General features: G+C 43.8%; 1 protein-coding gene across 1 annotated transcript; it reads left to right on the forward strand.

The window, feature by feature from the left end:
* Positions 1-7,785: 7,785 nt before the first annotated feature.
* On the forward strand, positions 7,786-15,093 carry EDN1 (endothelin 1). Its single transcript, XM_005305200.5, has 5 exons — positions 7,786-8,251; positions 9,697-9,865; positions 11,134-11,292; positions 11,582-11,695; positions 13,754-15,093. The coding sequence occupies exons 1-5, from the start codon at positions 8,188-8,190 to the stop codon at positions 13,893-13,895; spliced, it is 648 nt and encodes a 215-aa protein (XP_005305257.2). The 5' UTR covers positions 7,786-8,187; the 3' UTR covers positions 13,896-15,093.
* The last annotated feature ends 875 nt before the right edge of the window (positions 15,094-15,968 follow it).

The following is a 15,968-nucleotide window of genomic DNA, read 5'->3' on the forward strand; positions in this document are numbered from 1 at the left end:
GGGCAAATTGTAGTTCCCAATAGGAAAAGTTGCAATCTTTACAAAATAAAATTCCCATTGGTGCTACCATCCGTTCAGCTGAGCTAGTGTAGCACAGGCGGGAGGCCTAATGTAGACAAGGCACCTTCCATTGTGTTTTGCTGTGATATTAGATAAGCCTATTGAAAAGCAGGTTTAACTGACTCAATGGAAAAAAATGGATCCAGCTGCCAGTCACGTCTGCACTAGAGTTCCCACCAGCATTAACACCAGTTCTGCTGAATCTGGTGGTTGCCCACGTGGAAATGTTTGGGTAAAACTTCCTAGTATAGCCAGAGTTTCAAATTGCTTATTCAGAGAGAGCTCTGAAAGATGGCCTCATTCCTTACATTCCAAATGCTCAATGGATAATTCTGCTGTGCTGAGAAGATTGGTTTGTTTCGGCTAGTTTCCATGAGACAATTTTAGGAAACCCTGGTGGCAATGAATTTGGAGGTGGAGCCGGAGTTTCCACTGCTTCGGAGACAGGTAAAGGCAGCCAACTATGTGTCTCCTCTTCACAGAGATGGCTGTTCAATAAAGGGTAAGCAGGGCCATATTCAGTGTAGCATTTAAAACACCAACTCCTATAACTGTAAACATATTTCATGTTGCATAATGTGCATTGGTAGCTCTAACTAAAAAAAAAAAATGAAAAAAAAAACCCTCACAAACACAACTGGAACTAGCAAGCAAGCATCAAAGCCCAGCTAATCCTAGAATAAGTGCAAACTGTCTCACAATCACAAAAGGTGCTAACTTCTCTAGGGAAAGGGCTATTGATATAAAAGAATTATCTCCAGCACCACTCTCTGAACAATGCCTTTGCTAATTAAATTAATCTCCATGAATCCCTTATACAAGGAGAAAAGGGGAGAACAGGTTGGATTAAAAATTATGTATTGTTTTGGGTTTTTTGAGACGCAATCACACAAAAGATAGGAGGATTATATAAACTGAAGAGAACCTGGGAATTTGAAGGAAATGTTAAAAGTCTACTAAAAATGAGTTCTAAGAAAATTCTGCCCCCAGTGAATTGTACAAAATGAAAGGCCTGGCCTTTTTGAACAAAGCAACAGAAAATCCTAGGAATGGGCAAACCTGTCAGGAGGTAAGTTCTAAAAAGCAAAAGTCTGGATGCTTCTTTAAAAGGTATGTTTAGAGTATGTCATTCCCTTAGGTCTGTAAAATTTTGCTCGGCAACCCTACAAAAACCATTGTCTCACTTTGGGTGGAATATGAGTCAATACACCCAGAATCCAGACAGAGAGATTCTCTATCAATTCCTTTTCATACAAAAAAATTACATACAGTAGTTGGAAAGAGAAATCAAAGCTGGCCTTCCTGGCACAATTCTACGGTCAATTGTTTATAATGCCAACAGTTAGAGGACTGAGACTTTTTGGTACAGCATCTAGTGCAATAGGATCGTGAATTTCCTAGGGCTACTACATCTAATAAATAAAAATAGCTAGAATGACAAACATGATTAGGCTCTCAGATTCCATGGTGATGGGTGCAATATATTAGGCCACTCCTCAGGAGTTGGGAGTGTTGGGGGGGAAGTGACCCATTTGTCATCTACATGATGACTGGGGTAGAGGGAGAGTGCTAGGGGCCTTGGTTCCTGGCCCAGCATTGTCTAAGTCCACAGGGAGGAAGCAGAGGAGGGCTCTGCTTAGTCCATTCCTCTGTTCCAGGTGCTCTACCTCTCTTTAGCAATTGTGGGGCTGGTGAAAGAAGCTTCTAGAGCTTGTTGGGATGGAGGAGGATCAAATACATTCAATATCCCCAATGTCCTGCATTTAAGGGAGAAGGAGGCACGATAGCGCAACTCCCCCTTCAGCCAAGATACGACAGGTGAGACAACTGTGCCACGCAGGGGAATGGAGAAACGGTGTTACTGGAAAACTCCCTTCCACCTAAAGCTCCGTGGATTCTTTATCTGTTTCCAGACTATTTAAATCTTCTCCTCTTCCCACATAATGTTTCCCTTTCCTAATCCTTGATTTGGCTCCTAGTTAATTATTTCCCTGACATTCCCAGCTCTTTGCTATGAAAAAAGAAGAAAAGGGGGAGAGGTACACACAAAGCTATCTCTGCGAAACTTGAATCTTTGTGTTTGTTTTTCAGGTGACATCATCCTTGACCCTCCAAGAGGCAGAAAACGGTGTTCAGTATGACCAACATTCTCCTACATTTCAATGGAGGGTGACTGGATTTCAGCTGCTGCACCCAAGTGTTCACTTCTTCTATTTTTAGCAAGCTTGAAAATAATTTAAATTAATAGTATTATTTTTATCACAATGGCTCCCCTTCTCTGTTAAGATCCTCAAACAATTATGGTCCAAAGAATAATGGCCAAATTCCACTCATTTAAAAGAAAAACAAAACAATAAGCACAATAAAAGCAAACACCAGCACTACCACCCTAGTCTTTAGCCTTTGGATCCCTACCTATTCCCCTGCCAACCTTACTAGTCACAGATCCCTAAGCCAGTCTCACCATAGTATGACAACACTATGCAACCAAGATGAGCAGTAAATACTGGCTCATAGTGAACTAAACAGAAAAGAAATCCTTATTGGTACTATGATACATTGGGGCCCTCTAGAACTTGGTGGTTCCACCAAGCTGCACACAACAGCTACTTGGAACTTTCCAGTGACAATTGGGATAAACTATATTTCTCCTCCTCATTTAGATCATGTGACACACCATTAGTTAGACAGTTCTGATTCCATCCAGTAAAGGGCAGTGATACACATCTACTCTTCACTATTTTAAAATACAGTCCCAGCACCTGATTTCTTAATGGAAGAGGCAGCCTTTGTGTACTTTCCCATTAGGTTCTTCATAGCATCACATTAGTCCATTGTTTTCTGGCTGACCATGTTGATTGCCAAGACTCATTAACAATGCCTGTTCCAAATGACTCCTGATAATGTGTCAGTGTGTTCATTCTCTTCTCTTCTCTTCTCTTCTCTTCTCTTCTCTTCTCTTCTCTTCTCTTCTCTTCATTCCTCAGTAATAACAATGAAGTTCACCCCTATGCACCTCTTAAACACTCAAACTAGGGCTGAGAGCATAGAGCATGGGCCTTTGTGCTGGCCCCTAACGGATTGAATCGCACCCTTTATGCCTGCCTTTTGGTGGCATTTTACAAGGGAAGTGCTATTTACAGGATAATCATTCCCTGTCTATATTTTGCTGCTAAAGGTCTATGTCAGGAGCTGCTAAAGGTCTATGTCAGGAATGCTTACCCCATGTCCAAGTGGAGCAAAAATATGGCACACAGATTCCTCCCGAGGAGTACATAGAGTGGGAAAGTGAGGGGGGGTTGTTTTGTTTTGGGGAGTGAGAGAATTATTGGTTGGACACTTTGGAGGAACCACATAATTATTAGCGATGTGTTGAATTGGGAATATCTGCTAATCATTATGGTTAGACCCCCCCAAACACCTTAAGGGCTCCAAAACTGTAGGGAGAGAGAGGTTTCTATGTCCTTCCAGGAAGCTCATTAATTGGAGGTGAGGAGAAAGGAAGAAGGTTCGTTGATAATGGCCTCATCTTTCAGCTGGCCACTGAGCATGCATAGCAGGCCAGTGGCAGAGGTGGCAGTAGACTGAGTGAATGGGGGTAAATAGAAAGAAAGCTGTGTGGGCATCGGATGAGATGACTCATGATAGGCCTAAATTTAGGCCTTGAGCGTGGTGTTTGAGTAAGACTGGGGCTAAGGGAAAGAGTGACTGGAAAGTACGGGAGATAAGAGAGGCAACCCTGATGAAGGAGGGGAGGATTGTGTAACTTTCATTTTGCTTAATATTGTGTTTCAAATCCACAGAAAACAACAAGTTGCTTCCCTTGCTTTCTAGACACAAAGGACCAGTTTTGCAATCTCCTCTTATTGTTTCTGTGATAAGCCAGCATTTTCCATTTCTGACACTGGACAAAATGTCCTGCAGAAAATTCAGTCAGTGCCATGACAATTCCCAGCTGGAACTCTAGAGCCAGAGCATGTCTGTCTAGTTGATTTTTCCCCCCACACTATATTGCCAAAGCTGCCGTCAGTGGAGGTGCTGAAGCTGGCGTTCCCTCAGTATAAAGGAAAAAACTCTGCTGAAAGGCTATTCTCCATGAGAGACCCTCAGCTCTCTAATTGTTCCAAAATAGCCCTAATGTGTTAACAAGGCTCAGCTATTCACCAAAGTTTTGGGGGAGATGTGCTTCATATGAAGTGGAGTGATTTATTGAATAAGTAGGAAGCCATAACGTGACCTTGGTTTTCCAGGTTGCAAAAAATGACTCTGGGTCAAATTCTAGCCCCAACTCTGGCTGGCTTGTGTCACTCCAGTGGTGTAAAGCCCCTGAAAATGGATCTAATCCTGTGTGGAATTTCATTTCCAAGCAGAGTCTTTGAATGGCAAAGAAGTGCCATATACCTCCCAGCCTATGGGGCCTGGCCCAGAAGAAAGAGCGTGCAGTCTTTCTTTGCCCTTGTAATACCTGGCTGCTGAAATTTTCCTTTGGATCTATGCGCAGTTGGACCTAAATCCGAGCCCGTTCTGACGCCAGGACCAGCTTATTCCCAGCTAGTTCCAGAATCAGAAGGAAATAGAGTTGTCACGACTTGCTGAATCCGAATAGATAAATCTCTGTCAATGCTAATACTTAAAACCCTCCCATAAATCACTGAAGATGTTTTTGTTTTTTAAAATTGAATGGCACTTTAATAAACCCCTACCGCGTGATGTTTTTGCTTTGCTACTCCAGGGAAAAAAAGTTTCCGAGTCTACATGCCATTTCCACCAGCTAACCCAATACATTCTAGCAAGGCATTTTGACAGAGAAGAAGAAAATATCGTGCACTGATAGATGCACTTCTTGGAAATGGCAATTTTGAAAAAATCTCTTATTAAAAAATGCTGACATGTAATACCATCTTTAAGTGACAGACCTGGCAAAGTTGTACATTCTTCTGTGTTACACAAAAAAACTGATTGAAGTAGAGAGACATCTTCCACCCCACACAGTCGTTCTGTCAGCATTTTCCATTTTCTAAATGCAGTTCCCTCCTTTCCCAACTTTTGGAGAGCAATGAAAATACAGTGTATTGTTTTAATGTGCTACTAATACTTCTTATACAATCAGCAGTTTATTGGGCAAACAACCCTGAGTTACTTGGGAAACTGCATGTTGGGGATCTGTGCTGGAGCGAAAGCATCCAATATTTAAAATGTATGCCTGCTGGTGGATTATTATTCAGTACTAGTAGTAGTAGTAGTTTGTGTGTATAGATAGAAACCTATTATTATTCCAGTAGTCACATCTTCAAATATGACATGATAGTTCCTGTTCAGAAAAAATGATGTATGTATTATGATGGCACTTAAAAACTTGTCATTCCCCTGAGATAATTTAAATAAGATTTTCATTTAGCAACTTCGGCATTTGCCATAACTGAGGAAATGTCTCTAAGTCTAGGGAAGTACAAGAAAATATAACAGATAATGAGGTAATTATTTATCTGGGGTAAATTTGGCACATTTTCCAGTATTATCACTGCACATTTGATGAGAGACATATTTTGTTCATGTGATCTACATTCAGATGAAGACCATCTCAGTTAGTTTATCTGATTTCATGTATTTTTATAATAAGGCCTGGTGTCTAGTATTAATCACAAAAAAATGTATTGAATTGTCAAATAAAAAGCATGAGTCTAAATAAGAGACAGCAATATAAATAGGACATCAGAAACCAGCACCTGGAGCCTACTGCTGCTCCTAATGAAGTCAATAGCTGAGGGTTCAATGATCCGGCCCCTGCTGTGCACACCATGCCATGTCATTGCTATAATCTTTGTTATGCCCAGTGACAGAACACTGACAAACAAACAGGACAGGCACGTCCTAAAGGAACCAAAACCAAATCACAAAAAATAGGTCTGAGTGTCAGCAATGCTATCGTATTCATTCTTATTACAATGACTATTTTCTATTTTATACCTGTGCTAGGTATTTCATGAAAGACAGTTCTTGCCCCAAAGACCTTGCAATCTCTATTAATTATTATTATTAAAATGTATATGATGTTAAGTATGCATACCATTTTGCAGTGGGTTGGATGTAGCAAAATGACCTACATTTAATGCTATTTAATACACCTATGGTTTAATGGATAAAAGAGCAAAACAAAAGGAGACTAGCTTTCTTTCTTTCTTTCTTTCTTTCTTTCTTTCTTTCTTTCTTTCTTTCTTTCTTTCTTTCTTTCTCTTTCAACTCAGCAGGTTCCTTGGAGTCCTTTCATAACTAGGGACACTCTAGTCTACCCTGACTCCTCAGTGAGATAGGCAGCTTCTTGCACTTCCCGATTCCCCCTCAAAAAGACTATGAGCATGATAGGCAAAGGTTCCCAAGCGTTTCTTATTGTGGACTCCCTTCCAGAGCTATCAATTGCCCGCATACCCCTACACTTCTCATTGCTGACACTTCGGCCTTGGCTACACTTACCCGGTAGTTCGGCGGCGAGCGATCAAACTTCTGGGTTCGACTTATCGCGTCTTGTCTGGACACGATAAGTCGAACCCGGAAGTGCTCGCCGTCGACTGCGGTACTCCAGCTCGGCGAGAGGAGTACCGCGGAGTCGACGGGGGAGCCTGCCTGCCGAGTGTGGACCAAGGTAAGTTCGAACTAAGGTACTTCGAACTTCAGCTACGTTATTCACGTAGCTGAAGTTGCGTACCTTAGTTCGAATTAGGGGGTTAGTGTAGACCTGGCCTCAGTGTGTTCTTCTTAACACTCCCTCTCGTTAGCCTTGTGTCCATATTTCACTGTTACATATAGATATAGTTATAGTGCAACTGAAAAAACCCACCCTTCAGTTCTGCGCTCAGTTAGACTGGCCAATTGCTGGGCAACTGAATCTGCTCTGTAGGGTGATTGAAGGTGAGGGCTCTGTACCTCAGGGTCTCTGTGTATCTGTGTTCTCATTGATACATCTTGAAGTACATTAACTACCGTATTTTATATAACAAATTCCAGACAGTTTTATAGCTTCCTCTGAGTAGCTTAAATGAAAATGCAATACAGTAAATAAAATCCACCATTGCTCAATTTCTCCTGCTTCCCCTCCAGAGATGTCTGGTGTACCCCCAATGGCACCAGTACCACAGTTTGGGAACCGCTGCTCTATAGGATTCAGGGAGCTGGGGTGTTGGAGCAGGGATATAAGCCTTTCCCCGTCCAAAACTAGACTCTTTTTTGCCATTTTCCCTAAAAACAGCTAAACCCTCACCATTAAATGACTGAAAACAAGGAGCCAAGCACAGACACTGTCTTTCAGGCAGTACTGTGCCTTCTTCACCTAGACCAGTAAAGGATGATGGTGTTGAACCACGTGGGCTTTAATGTGCTGAGGTTTAGGATGTTTTTAATCTAGCCAGATGCTTGAGAGAACCCCTTCTTCCGCACCCGTGTTTTCTTTTAAACAAATCACTTCTGATTTCTACATGACTACCTTGGAGGGGATGGGGAGGGGAAGGTTGCGGCAGCCAAAGCAGCAGCATCTGGCCAGGTGTTAGGAGCTCGGCGCAGGGGCTCCCCCTACTGGCTCTATGCCGTCGGCGCCCTTTGCCCTCAGGTTTCTTTCTTGTAGGTCTGCCCGGGCTATTTATTTTCCTTTTCTCTCTCTCTCCACTCCCCACCGCCCACCCTGCCAGCGTGTAGCCCGGCCCCTGGATTGTCAGACGGCGTCTGCCTCTCTGAAGTTTGCAGTGGTTTCCTTTCCAGCCTGGCCTTATCTCGGTCTGCACGTTGCCTCTCGGTGACTAATAACACAATAACATTGTCTCCGGATAAAATAAAGTAGGAGCTGTTTACCCGCTCTATGGGGGTTCGGTATAAAAGGGAGCTGGCGAGAGCTGTCCAAGCCAGAAGCGCTCAGGCAGTCGCGCTGGAGAAGGAGCCTCCAGGTTTCCTAGCGCTGCTTTGGAGCCTGTTACTGGGTTTGCAGCTCGCCCTGTCCCAAGGGAGCAGCTTTCCTTTCCGAGGGCGCCTCTGGTGAAAAGCTCCCCCGGGCTCTGCAGTTGAGAACTAACCGCTGCAGGGAGCAGGGCTCGTGGCTTGTGCTTTTGGGCTGCAAAGGAGCGACCGGCTGGCGTTGGCGGGATGGATTGTACACAGATGATTCTCTCCCTGCTCTTCGTGCTCTGTCCAGGAGCCCAGGAAACAGGTAGGTGTGAGCTGGGGGGCAAGGACGGAGTGCGGGGAGCAAACCACTAACGCAGCTGCTCCGCTCACATCCAGGCGGGATCAGAGGTGCCGCAACTCGGGGTGCTGCTGCACCCCCAGGCATGAAGCGACTTTCACCATGTGCAGGATTTATGGGATAGTTCAGCGGCTCTCAGCACCGCCACTGTACAACTTGTTCCAGTGACCCGGGTGGGATTTCAGGAGAATGGTCCAGAACTACCTAGTCCTTTATGCGGACAGCTCACGGTGTTCAAACGTCCACAGGACTAAATCAGGAGCGTGGGCAGGTCCCGCAATGGGCTTTCCCTGGGCTTTCTCTCCCCCCCCTTGTCTTCTGCAAACCTCGGGAAAGGGTTTGCTCCCCTCGCCCCCATAACTTGCTTTTGTGTTCCCCCGAGATGACTGAACTAGCCCGGGCAGAGCAGCAGCCCCATCACACGGGGCTGATCATAATTACGACGCTGTTCAATGGGTGTGAATCAGTCACCTCTCACTACTGAATGGGAGGTTTAAAAATCACCCCCCGCCCCAAATCCTACAGTAAAACCTTTGTCCCGCAGACTCCTGCAGGTTTGGGGGGGGCGCTGAAGTCTTGCTTGGTCTATATTCACTTATGGGTGTGCTGATTTCTTTCCATCAGTTCTCCTCCCCAAACAACGTGCGTTCCCCGGAGTTGGGTGGCCCAATCAAAGGGAGGCGGGAAGGCTGCAAAACCGGGTAGTTCTGATGCAGAATCACAAGCGCAGCCACCCCCCTGGTGGGGACAGATGCTACAGGGAGTCGTCGCAGCCCCTGAGCATGGGAAGATGGAGAGGGTTAATGGAAGGGACAAGTAGAAGAGCCGCGGTCCCGGAGGCGGGACCCCAGCGCCCAGAGCAATCTTCACTGCCCTGACTCCCTCACCTTCCCCAAGCGAGGATTGAAAGGGAGGGCGGAGGGGAATCGGAAAATTACCGTCTGACAGCTGGGGAATCCTTAAACAACCGCTGGGTGTGTGTCTCCTTACCACAAAGCAGAGAAATGCACCAGCCTTTGAACACCTCCAGTAAACCACGGAGTTAAATGCCCCAGAACTATGCACAGTCCTGCAGGGAGACAGCATGAGAATTGTAATCCCGCCCCCAGCGCCCTGGTACCTCTGATGAGTGTGATTATGTTTCAGACACAAATTTAATCTCAGCCATGCAAGTGAGCTATTCCGCTTTGCTAGACCCTAGAGCCAAAGATCTGGACGGGGCGGAGAGTGACTAGATAGATCGATGGCGATGGGACCAATCAATCTCCCTTCCTACCATTGCGTTCCCGCCAGCGCGTGCCTCGGTCAGAGCCGCCTGGGCCCAATTGTTACATGCAGCAGCTGCGATGCAAAGTGCTCCCGGGGTCACTCGCCTGCTAACCCCTTTGCTCTCGCTCTCTCCCCTGCAGCCTTAGGTGCTGAACTGAGCGCTGCTGCGGCCGCTTCTGTCGCCGAGGTTCGTCCTTCTAGCGCCACCTGGCCGCTGCGCAGGTCTAAGCGCTGCTCCTGCTCCTCCTTGATGGACAAGGAGTGTGTCTACTTCTGCCACCTCGATATCATCTGGATCAACACCCCGGAGTAAGTGGGGGGCCCTTGGAACGCTCTAACCTTCCGTTCACCCGGGCATTAGGGGCGATTGTTGTGAGCCGGTTGCTATGGTTCCCTTTAATTAGGGCCCCAGTGTGCTTCGAAGGGGCACCACTGACAATGACTCCCTGGGACACCAGCAAATGTAACCTCCTCCGTGCAGCTAATGCACCAGCGTGATCAGTGAGAGCGCCTGGGCTCATAGGCTGCATCTAAAGAGTTCATGCCAAACCCTGCAACGAATCCAGTGCATTTTTAGCAGGCATTTTACCTTTGTTGAAAAATAGGTTTAAAAAGGCCATGCACTGCTCTAGAGGGATATTTTTAAGATGGCTAGAGAGGAATGAGTGGTTGAGGATGGAACAGTATTTATTAGCACAGATTTCTCTATACTAATATAGAGCCACATCTCCTGCTTGTTGTACTCACACCAGTGTTCCCATTGACTTTATTGGAGAGACCACTCACGTGAGGAAAGCAAGTGGGATTTGGCCTTATGGATGAAGCAAATAACTTTTAACACTAGGCACAGCAATTCTAGCCTTTCCAGAATTCTTAAAGTGTTAAGATACAACCAAGACTATTTCATAGTTAGGACAGGATGGTTGATGCTATAAAATACTTTTCACTGAGAAGCACAGAAGGTTGAAACGCTGGTGTCTTGTTTCTACCACCCTTATTCCCCTGGAGTGGTAATTTTCTTTGGGAGTCTCTTCAGAGCAAAATCTGGCTCTAAATAACTGTAAATATATTCGGTGAAACCACACTAGTTCTTAAGGATGGCTGGGAGACCCCATTGTGAATTACTACACTTTATAGAATAGTGGGCTTGGGTACAATGCAGAATATGTTACATTTTTCACTTTCCTCCTTAAGGGTGAAGCGGATCCTCAGTTGGTGTAGTGAATATTGACTTTAGTGGAGCTATGCCTATTAACACCAGCTGAGGATCTCTATAATTTTTTTTAATTGATTCTTTCTGTGCTTGCAATTTGCCAAAGTTCAGACAGATCAGGTTCTGTTGCATTCTATTGCATATTGATTCATATTTCTTAATTCATGATTAAAAACGCATTATCATAGAAGCAGACACTGTAATCACAATACTGCAGTGGAAATTTTTCAGATAATCCCAAAGTTATGACCAAAAGAGCCTTCCCAGTCCCGCAACCTTTACTCTCAAAAACAGTCCCATTGATAAGATGACACAGAACACACGAATTCAATTAATATCTTTCATGTTGATTTTCTGATCATAGGCGGACTGTGCCGTATGGGCTTGGTGGCCCTTCTCGATCGAGGCGGTCTCTGGAAGATACAACCCCTCGGAAGCAATCAGAATCTAGCAAGAGATGCCGGTGTGCCAACCAAAAAGACAAGAGGTGTCTGAACTTCTGCCAAACAGGAAAAGAACTCTGGTGGGTTACTATTATTATTATTGTTGTAATCAGTTTTGAACTGCACTCATTGTAAAGGGCCAGGTTGTGGTATATCTACTCATGTTGGTGAATATTTACTCAGGTGAATAGTCCCAGGGAAGTCAGGGGCACTACTTGCCTGACAACTCACCAGCATCATTAAGGATACCGCAATCTGGCCCAGAAGCATCCATTACATTTCTTAAGAAGATGGATCATGTAAAAGTGTCACCAGGTAGATTGAAGCCTTGTGTTTTAATAGCAATATTGTTTTCTTTTATGTAAACAGGGCTCAGTCCACAATGGAGAAGGGCTGGGATCATCTTAACAAAGGTGAAGATTGCCTGGGACTTGGACTGAAGTGTGTGCACAGGCAACTACTTAACAGCAGGAAAATGAGAAGGTGAGCTACCGTACCCGCTCCTGAACAGGCTGATGATATGAAGTTTCAATAAAGTATAAACACAGCAACTGATCCTACTCCCAGGTGAATCAGTGTGAGTTTAGCCTCTGGCTTCAACTGGGAGCAGAATGGAGCCCTAAAGCATTGACTATTTCTTTTGATGGTTGCTCATCCTATAAATCAGGGGTGGCCAAACTTACTGACCCTCCGAGCCACATAAGACAAACTTTAGAAGTTCAAGAGCAGGGACGCACCTACCCGGGCTCAGGGCTTCTGCCCCATGGGAGGCACTTGCTGGGGCTCGGGGATTTAGCCCCATTCCTGTTGAACCCCCGACCGCAGCAGATGCGCCCTGCAGGGCTGAAGCCCCAAGACCTCCCTCCCCACTGGGCATAAGCCCCTCCCCCACCACTCTGCTGCAAGGTAGAGGGCTTCCCCACAAAAAATCTGGTAGGTGGAGAAGGGGGGGGGGGACTCCACGAGCCGCACTTTAACTGTAAAAGAGCCACATGTGGCTCATGAGCCATGGTTTGGCCACCCCAGCTTTAAATCCTTATCTGCACAATTAAGCTTATTGAGCCCCATACTGTTCACTTCTTATGTGTGCTCTAGGCTTAGCAGAACACCAACCTGAAACAGAGTACGAGCAACTTAAATCTTGACAGAAATATACATGGATTTTTAGTGTGCTCATGCATGATCTGAACTGTTTGAAATTAATGTGTCCCTATTAGCCTTGTAAAATGAGAAGTTGAAATTCGTTCAGGGTTGATTTTTCATGCATACTCCACATTTATTGAAATGTAAGTTATTCATGTACCCAAGTTAAAAACGCCATCTATTCAGCGAGGCATTGCTGGCTTTATAGAACATTGTGGGTCTGATTCTCCACATCCTTGCCCCTTGTGTTGTCAAAGAAACCTACGCAAAGTGAGTGCAAAATGCTGCCATTGTAAACTACTACACAAAGGGGTAAGGCTGGAAAGAGACAGGAAGGACCTCAGAATTGGGACTTCTGGGTTCTATTCCCCACTTTGCCACTTACTTCAATGGGACTCAAGAGTAGGAATATAAGTGTATAAAGGTTGCACTATCAGACCCTGTGTGCCTACAGGCAACTCACTTAACTTCTCTGTTTCTCAGTTTACTCATCTGTAAAACGGGGATAATACTGACCTATCTCCTGGAAGTGTTGTGAAGCTAAATTAAATTAATGTTGAGAGGGCACTTGGAGATCCTCATGTAATAGGTTGAGTGGCATTAGCTGGCCATATTGCAATGCAGTGTAATCCCAGTTGAACGACATAAGTGATGCAATGTGATGAAACCCTACAGCAGTGAGCCCACTTTTTCAAAGAACAACTTTGCAGTAGCAACTCCTGTGAGGCAATTTGCAGCTTGCCATTCTTGAAGCAATTTATGATTTACTCCATTTCTCTCTAAACAGAATTTGACTATGGGTAACATTTTCAAAAGTGCCAAAGTCACATTTTCAAAAGTGGCATAGGCACACAGGAGCAGAAGTTCTATTGGCTTTAACTGAGTCCTAAGGGACTAAGTTACTTTTGAAAATGAGATTTAGGTTTCTAAGGCCCAGATCATCAAAGGTATTTAGGCTCCTAACTTCCATTTAAATCAATGGAAGTTAGGAAGTTGTGGATCTGGGCCCAAGTCACTTAGGTGCTTTTGAAAATTTTACCCGTTATCTGAATTCACTAAAACTGGGTTCCACTTAATCTAAAAAAAACCCAATAATAGTAAAATGTAGCCAACAACTACAGAATATCTTTTAATTTGGATACACACAATTTCTGGGGATTAGGGTTTTCAAACTTGCCACAATATCTAATGGGCTGGATCTTCAGTTGGTTTAAATCAGTACAGCTCCAATGGATCTACGGTAATTTACTCCACGTGAGGATCTGACCCCATAAATCTAGATTTAGATTTATTTAATTAAAATGCTGATTTTACACACACACTCACACACAACTATTATTCACACAAGATTGATCTCAATTTTTATAATAGTATTTGGTGTTTTTCTTGTTCTTACAGACTAGAAGCCATTGGTAACAGTATCAAAGCTTCCTTCAGTATCGCAAAGTTAAAGGCTGCACTGCATGAAGTGAAGAGGCTGAAGCATAACAGAACACATAAAAGGCAAAGCATCTGGGAAAGTCTGAAAACAACTTCTTAGTGGGGAGATCACCAACCCTAACCCTGCTCCATCAACAATAACAGATAGAGCATTGCCGAAGCTCTGTTTTGACTTTCACATTCCACATGGCAAAGGCATGTTGTTCTAAATATTAAGCCACCCTCTAACCTCCACCCCAAAGATAGCTAGAAGAAGAAATCTTATATTTGGACAAGGTAAAAGCAGTAAAGACCTAACAGGTCATCCTTCTGGAATCCAATTGGATGTGTTACATTAACAAACGTTGATTGACAGCCGTCTGTCAGAAGAAAGGGAACGTTTGAATGTTGCTTCTGAAAAGAAGGTGTAAAATGGAGTGTTGTTGATCAGTTTGGCAGATTTCAGGGAGAAAAAAAAAGACTAATGCCAAAAGATGTTGCAAGGAATACCTGATACAGAAACTCCTAAAAAGAAGAGAAATCAAGATTTGAAAGGAGAGACTATTTTTTTTACTTATAAATTAAAATGGAAAATGAACAACATTATGCTACTTTAATCAGCAGTCATTGCATAGATACAAGTCTACCTCACATACTGTATGTTGCACTCCTGCAAAAGTATTTTTTACAAAGTATTGCCTTTACTTATCAGCCACAACCCTTTGCCTTTTTCAGCAGTCTGGTTTACTAGAACAACCACAGTTATCTGAACGGCAGGGCAGACGTTGTGTTTATTTGGCTAACCAAGGTTTTGGATAAAGAAAGGAATTTTCAACATAAATAATAGACAACAGGGGACATGATCTTGTTTAACATAATAGGGAGATTTGGACAACTGAAGGTCTAATAATAGGGTTTGTGCTGTATTGCAGGTTGCCAATAATCCACTGACCCTGATGTGTAACAGAAAGTGTTGCTAGATTAAGGTTTTTTTCAGTGTCTTGTGTGATGTAAATGTGTGGAGACAGAGGGTTGTTTAAAATGAAATCAAAAGGCTAATATCGGGTGACTGTTTATAGCAGTGGATTTACTCACATTATTGAATTTGCTGACTGAGGGCTGATGGAATTTTATGATGTGCTTATTTTTTTAACAAATATTTATGTTCCTACAAATTATTCCTTTATATTTACCATGTTGAATATACATTGGAATGGGCCATATTGGTCTATGCATGTTTTATGTATTTCTGTGTGAAATCGGGAAATGCTTTGTGCCTGTCAAGGTAAATATCTTTAGAAATAAATATTTTTAACTACTGTATTGGTCTGGTGGTTAATATTCCCAGATGTCAATAAGATGGCCGGAGTAAGGCTGGGCCTTCCCCGGGACTGCCCTTGGATGCAGTGGGAAGGCTTATATGTTCCAATGGCCCTGAGAGTTATGCCAATGGGAGTTTTAACTCCTGGTGGGGGCACCCAAGCCAGACAAAAAGGACCAGATGAAAAGCAGTCCACTGGTCCTCCAGGTGGGGCAGGGGGCTGAGTGAGAGGTCAGTAATCTATCCTCATGAAAAAGTTAACTCATAAAGTAGCCATTCTGGCAAACCGCATGATAGCTGGGGTGGCGGAGCCTTGCTTGTGCCCTAAGAGATGGCTAACGGTGTACAAGGATTCAGATTAAAAAATCCAGTAACTGTGCTGGGGTTGGATAAGAAATATTATATCCAGAGGAACCGAGCCTCCTCCCAGCAAAGTTAATGGTCCCTTTAACTTCAGTAGGACCTAGACCAGACCCTGAGGTATTCATAGGAAAGATGGACCCATAGTTAACATTTGCATCACTCCAAGTCCTTTGGCTTAAGACGGCTGCAGCTGGATGGATGCTGCTTGAAGGGACTGTATGCCAGGTAAATCAAACGAGAAGAGAAGGTTTAAAAACTAACTCTGACCATACAATGAAAGTTGTTATCAAATCCCACAGCCAAAGGAAATAGAGCTGGTAAAAACTTGTCAAACAGAACATTTCCTTGTTTTGCTTGAAAAACCAGGCTTTTTAAAATAAATCAATACATTCAGCCAAAATTTTGAAAATTTGTTTTATTAAGAACACACATGGAATGAAAATTCATTTGAAATGTTCAAACATCCTGCAACCCTTCCATATATTGGTGACCAGTTTGTTTGCTGGCGTC

The sequence above is a fragment of the Chrysemys picta genome, chromosome 2 (genome assembly GCF_011386835.1).
Source record: "Chrysemys picta bellii isolate R12L10 chromosome 2, ASM1138683v2, whole genome shotgun sequence".
Lineage (NCBI taxonomy): Eukaryota > Metazoa > Chordata > Testudines > Emydidae > Chrysemys > Chrysemys picta.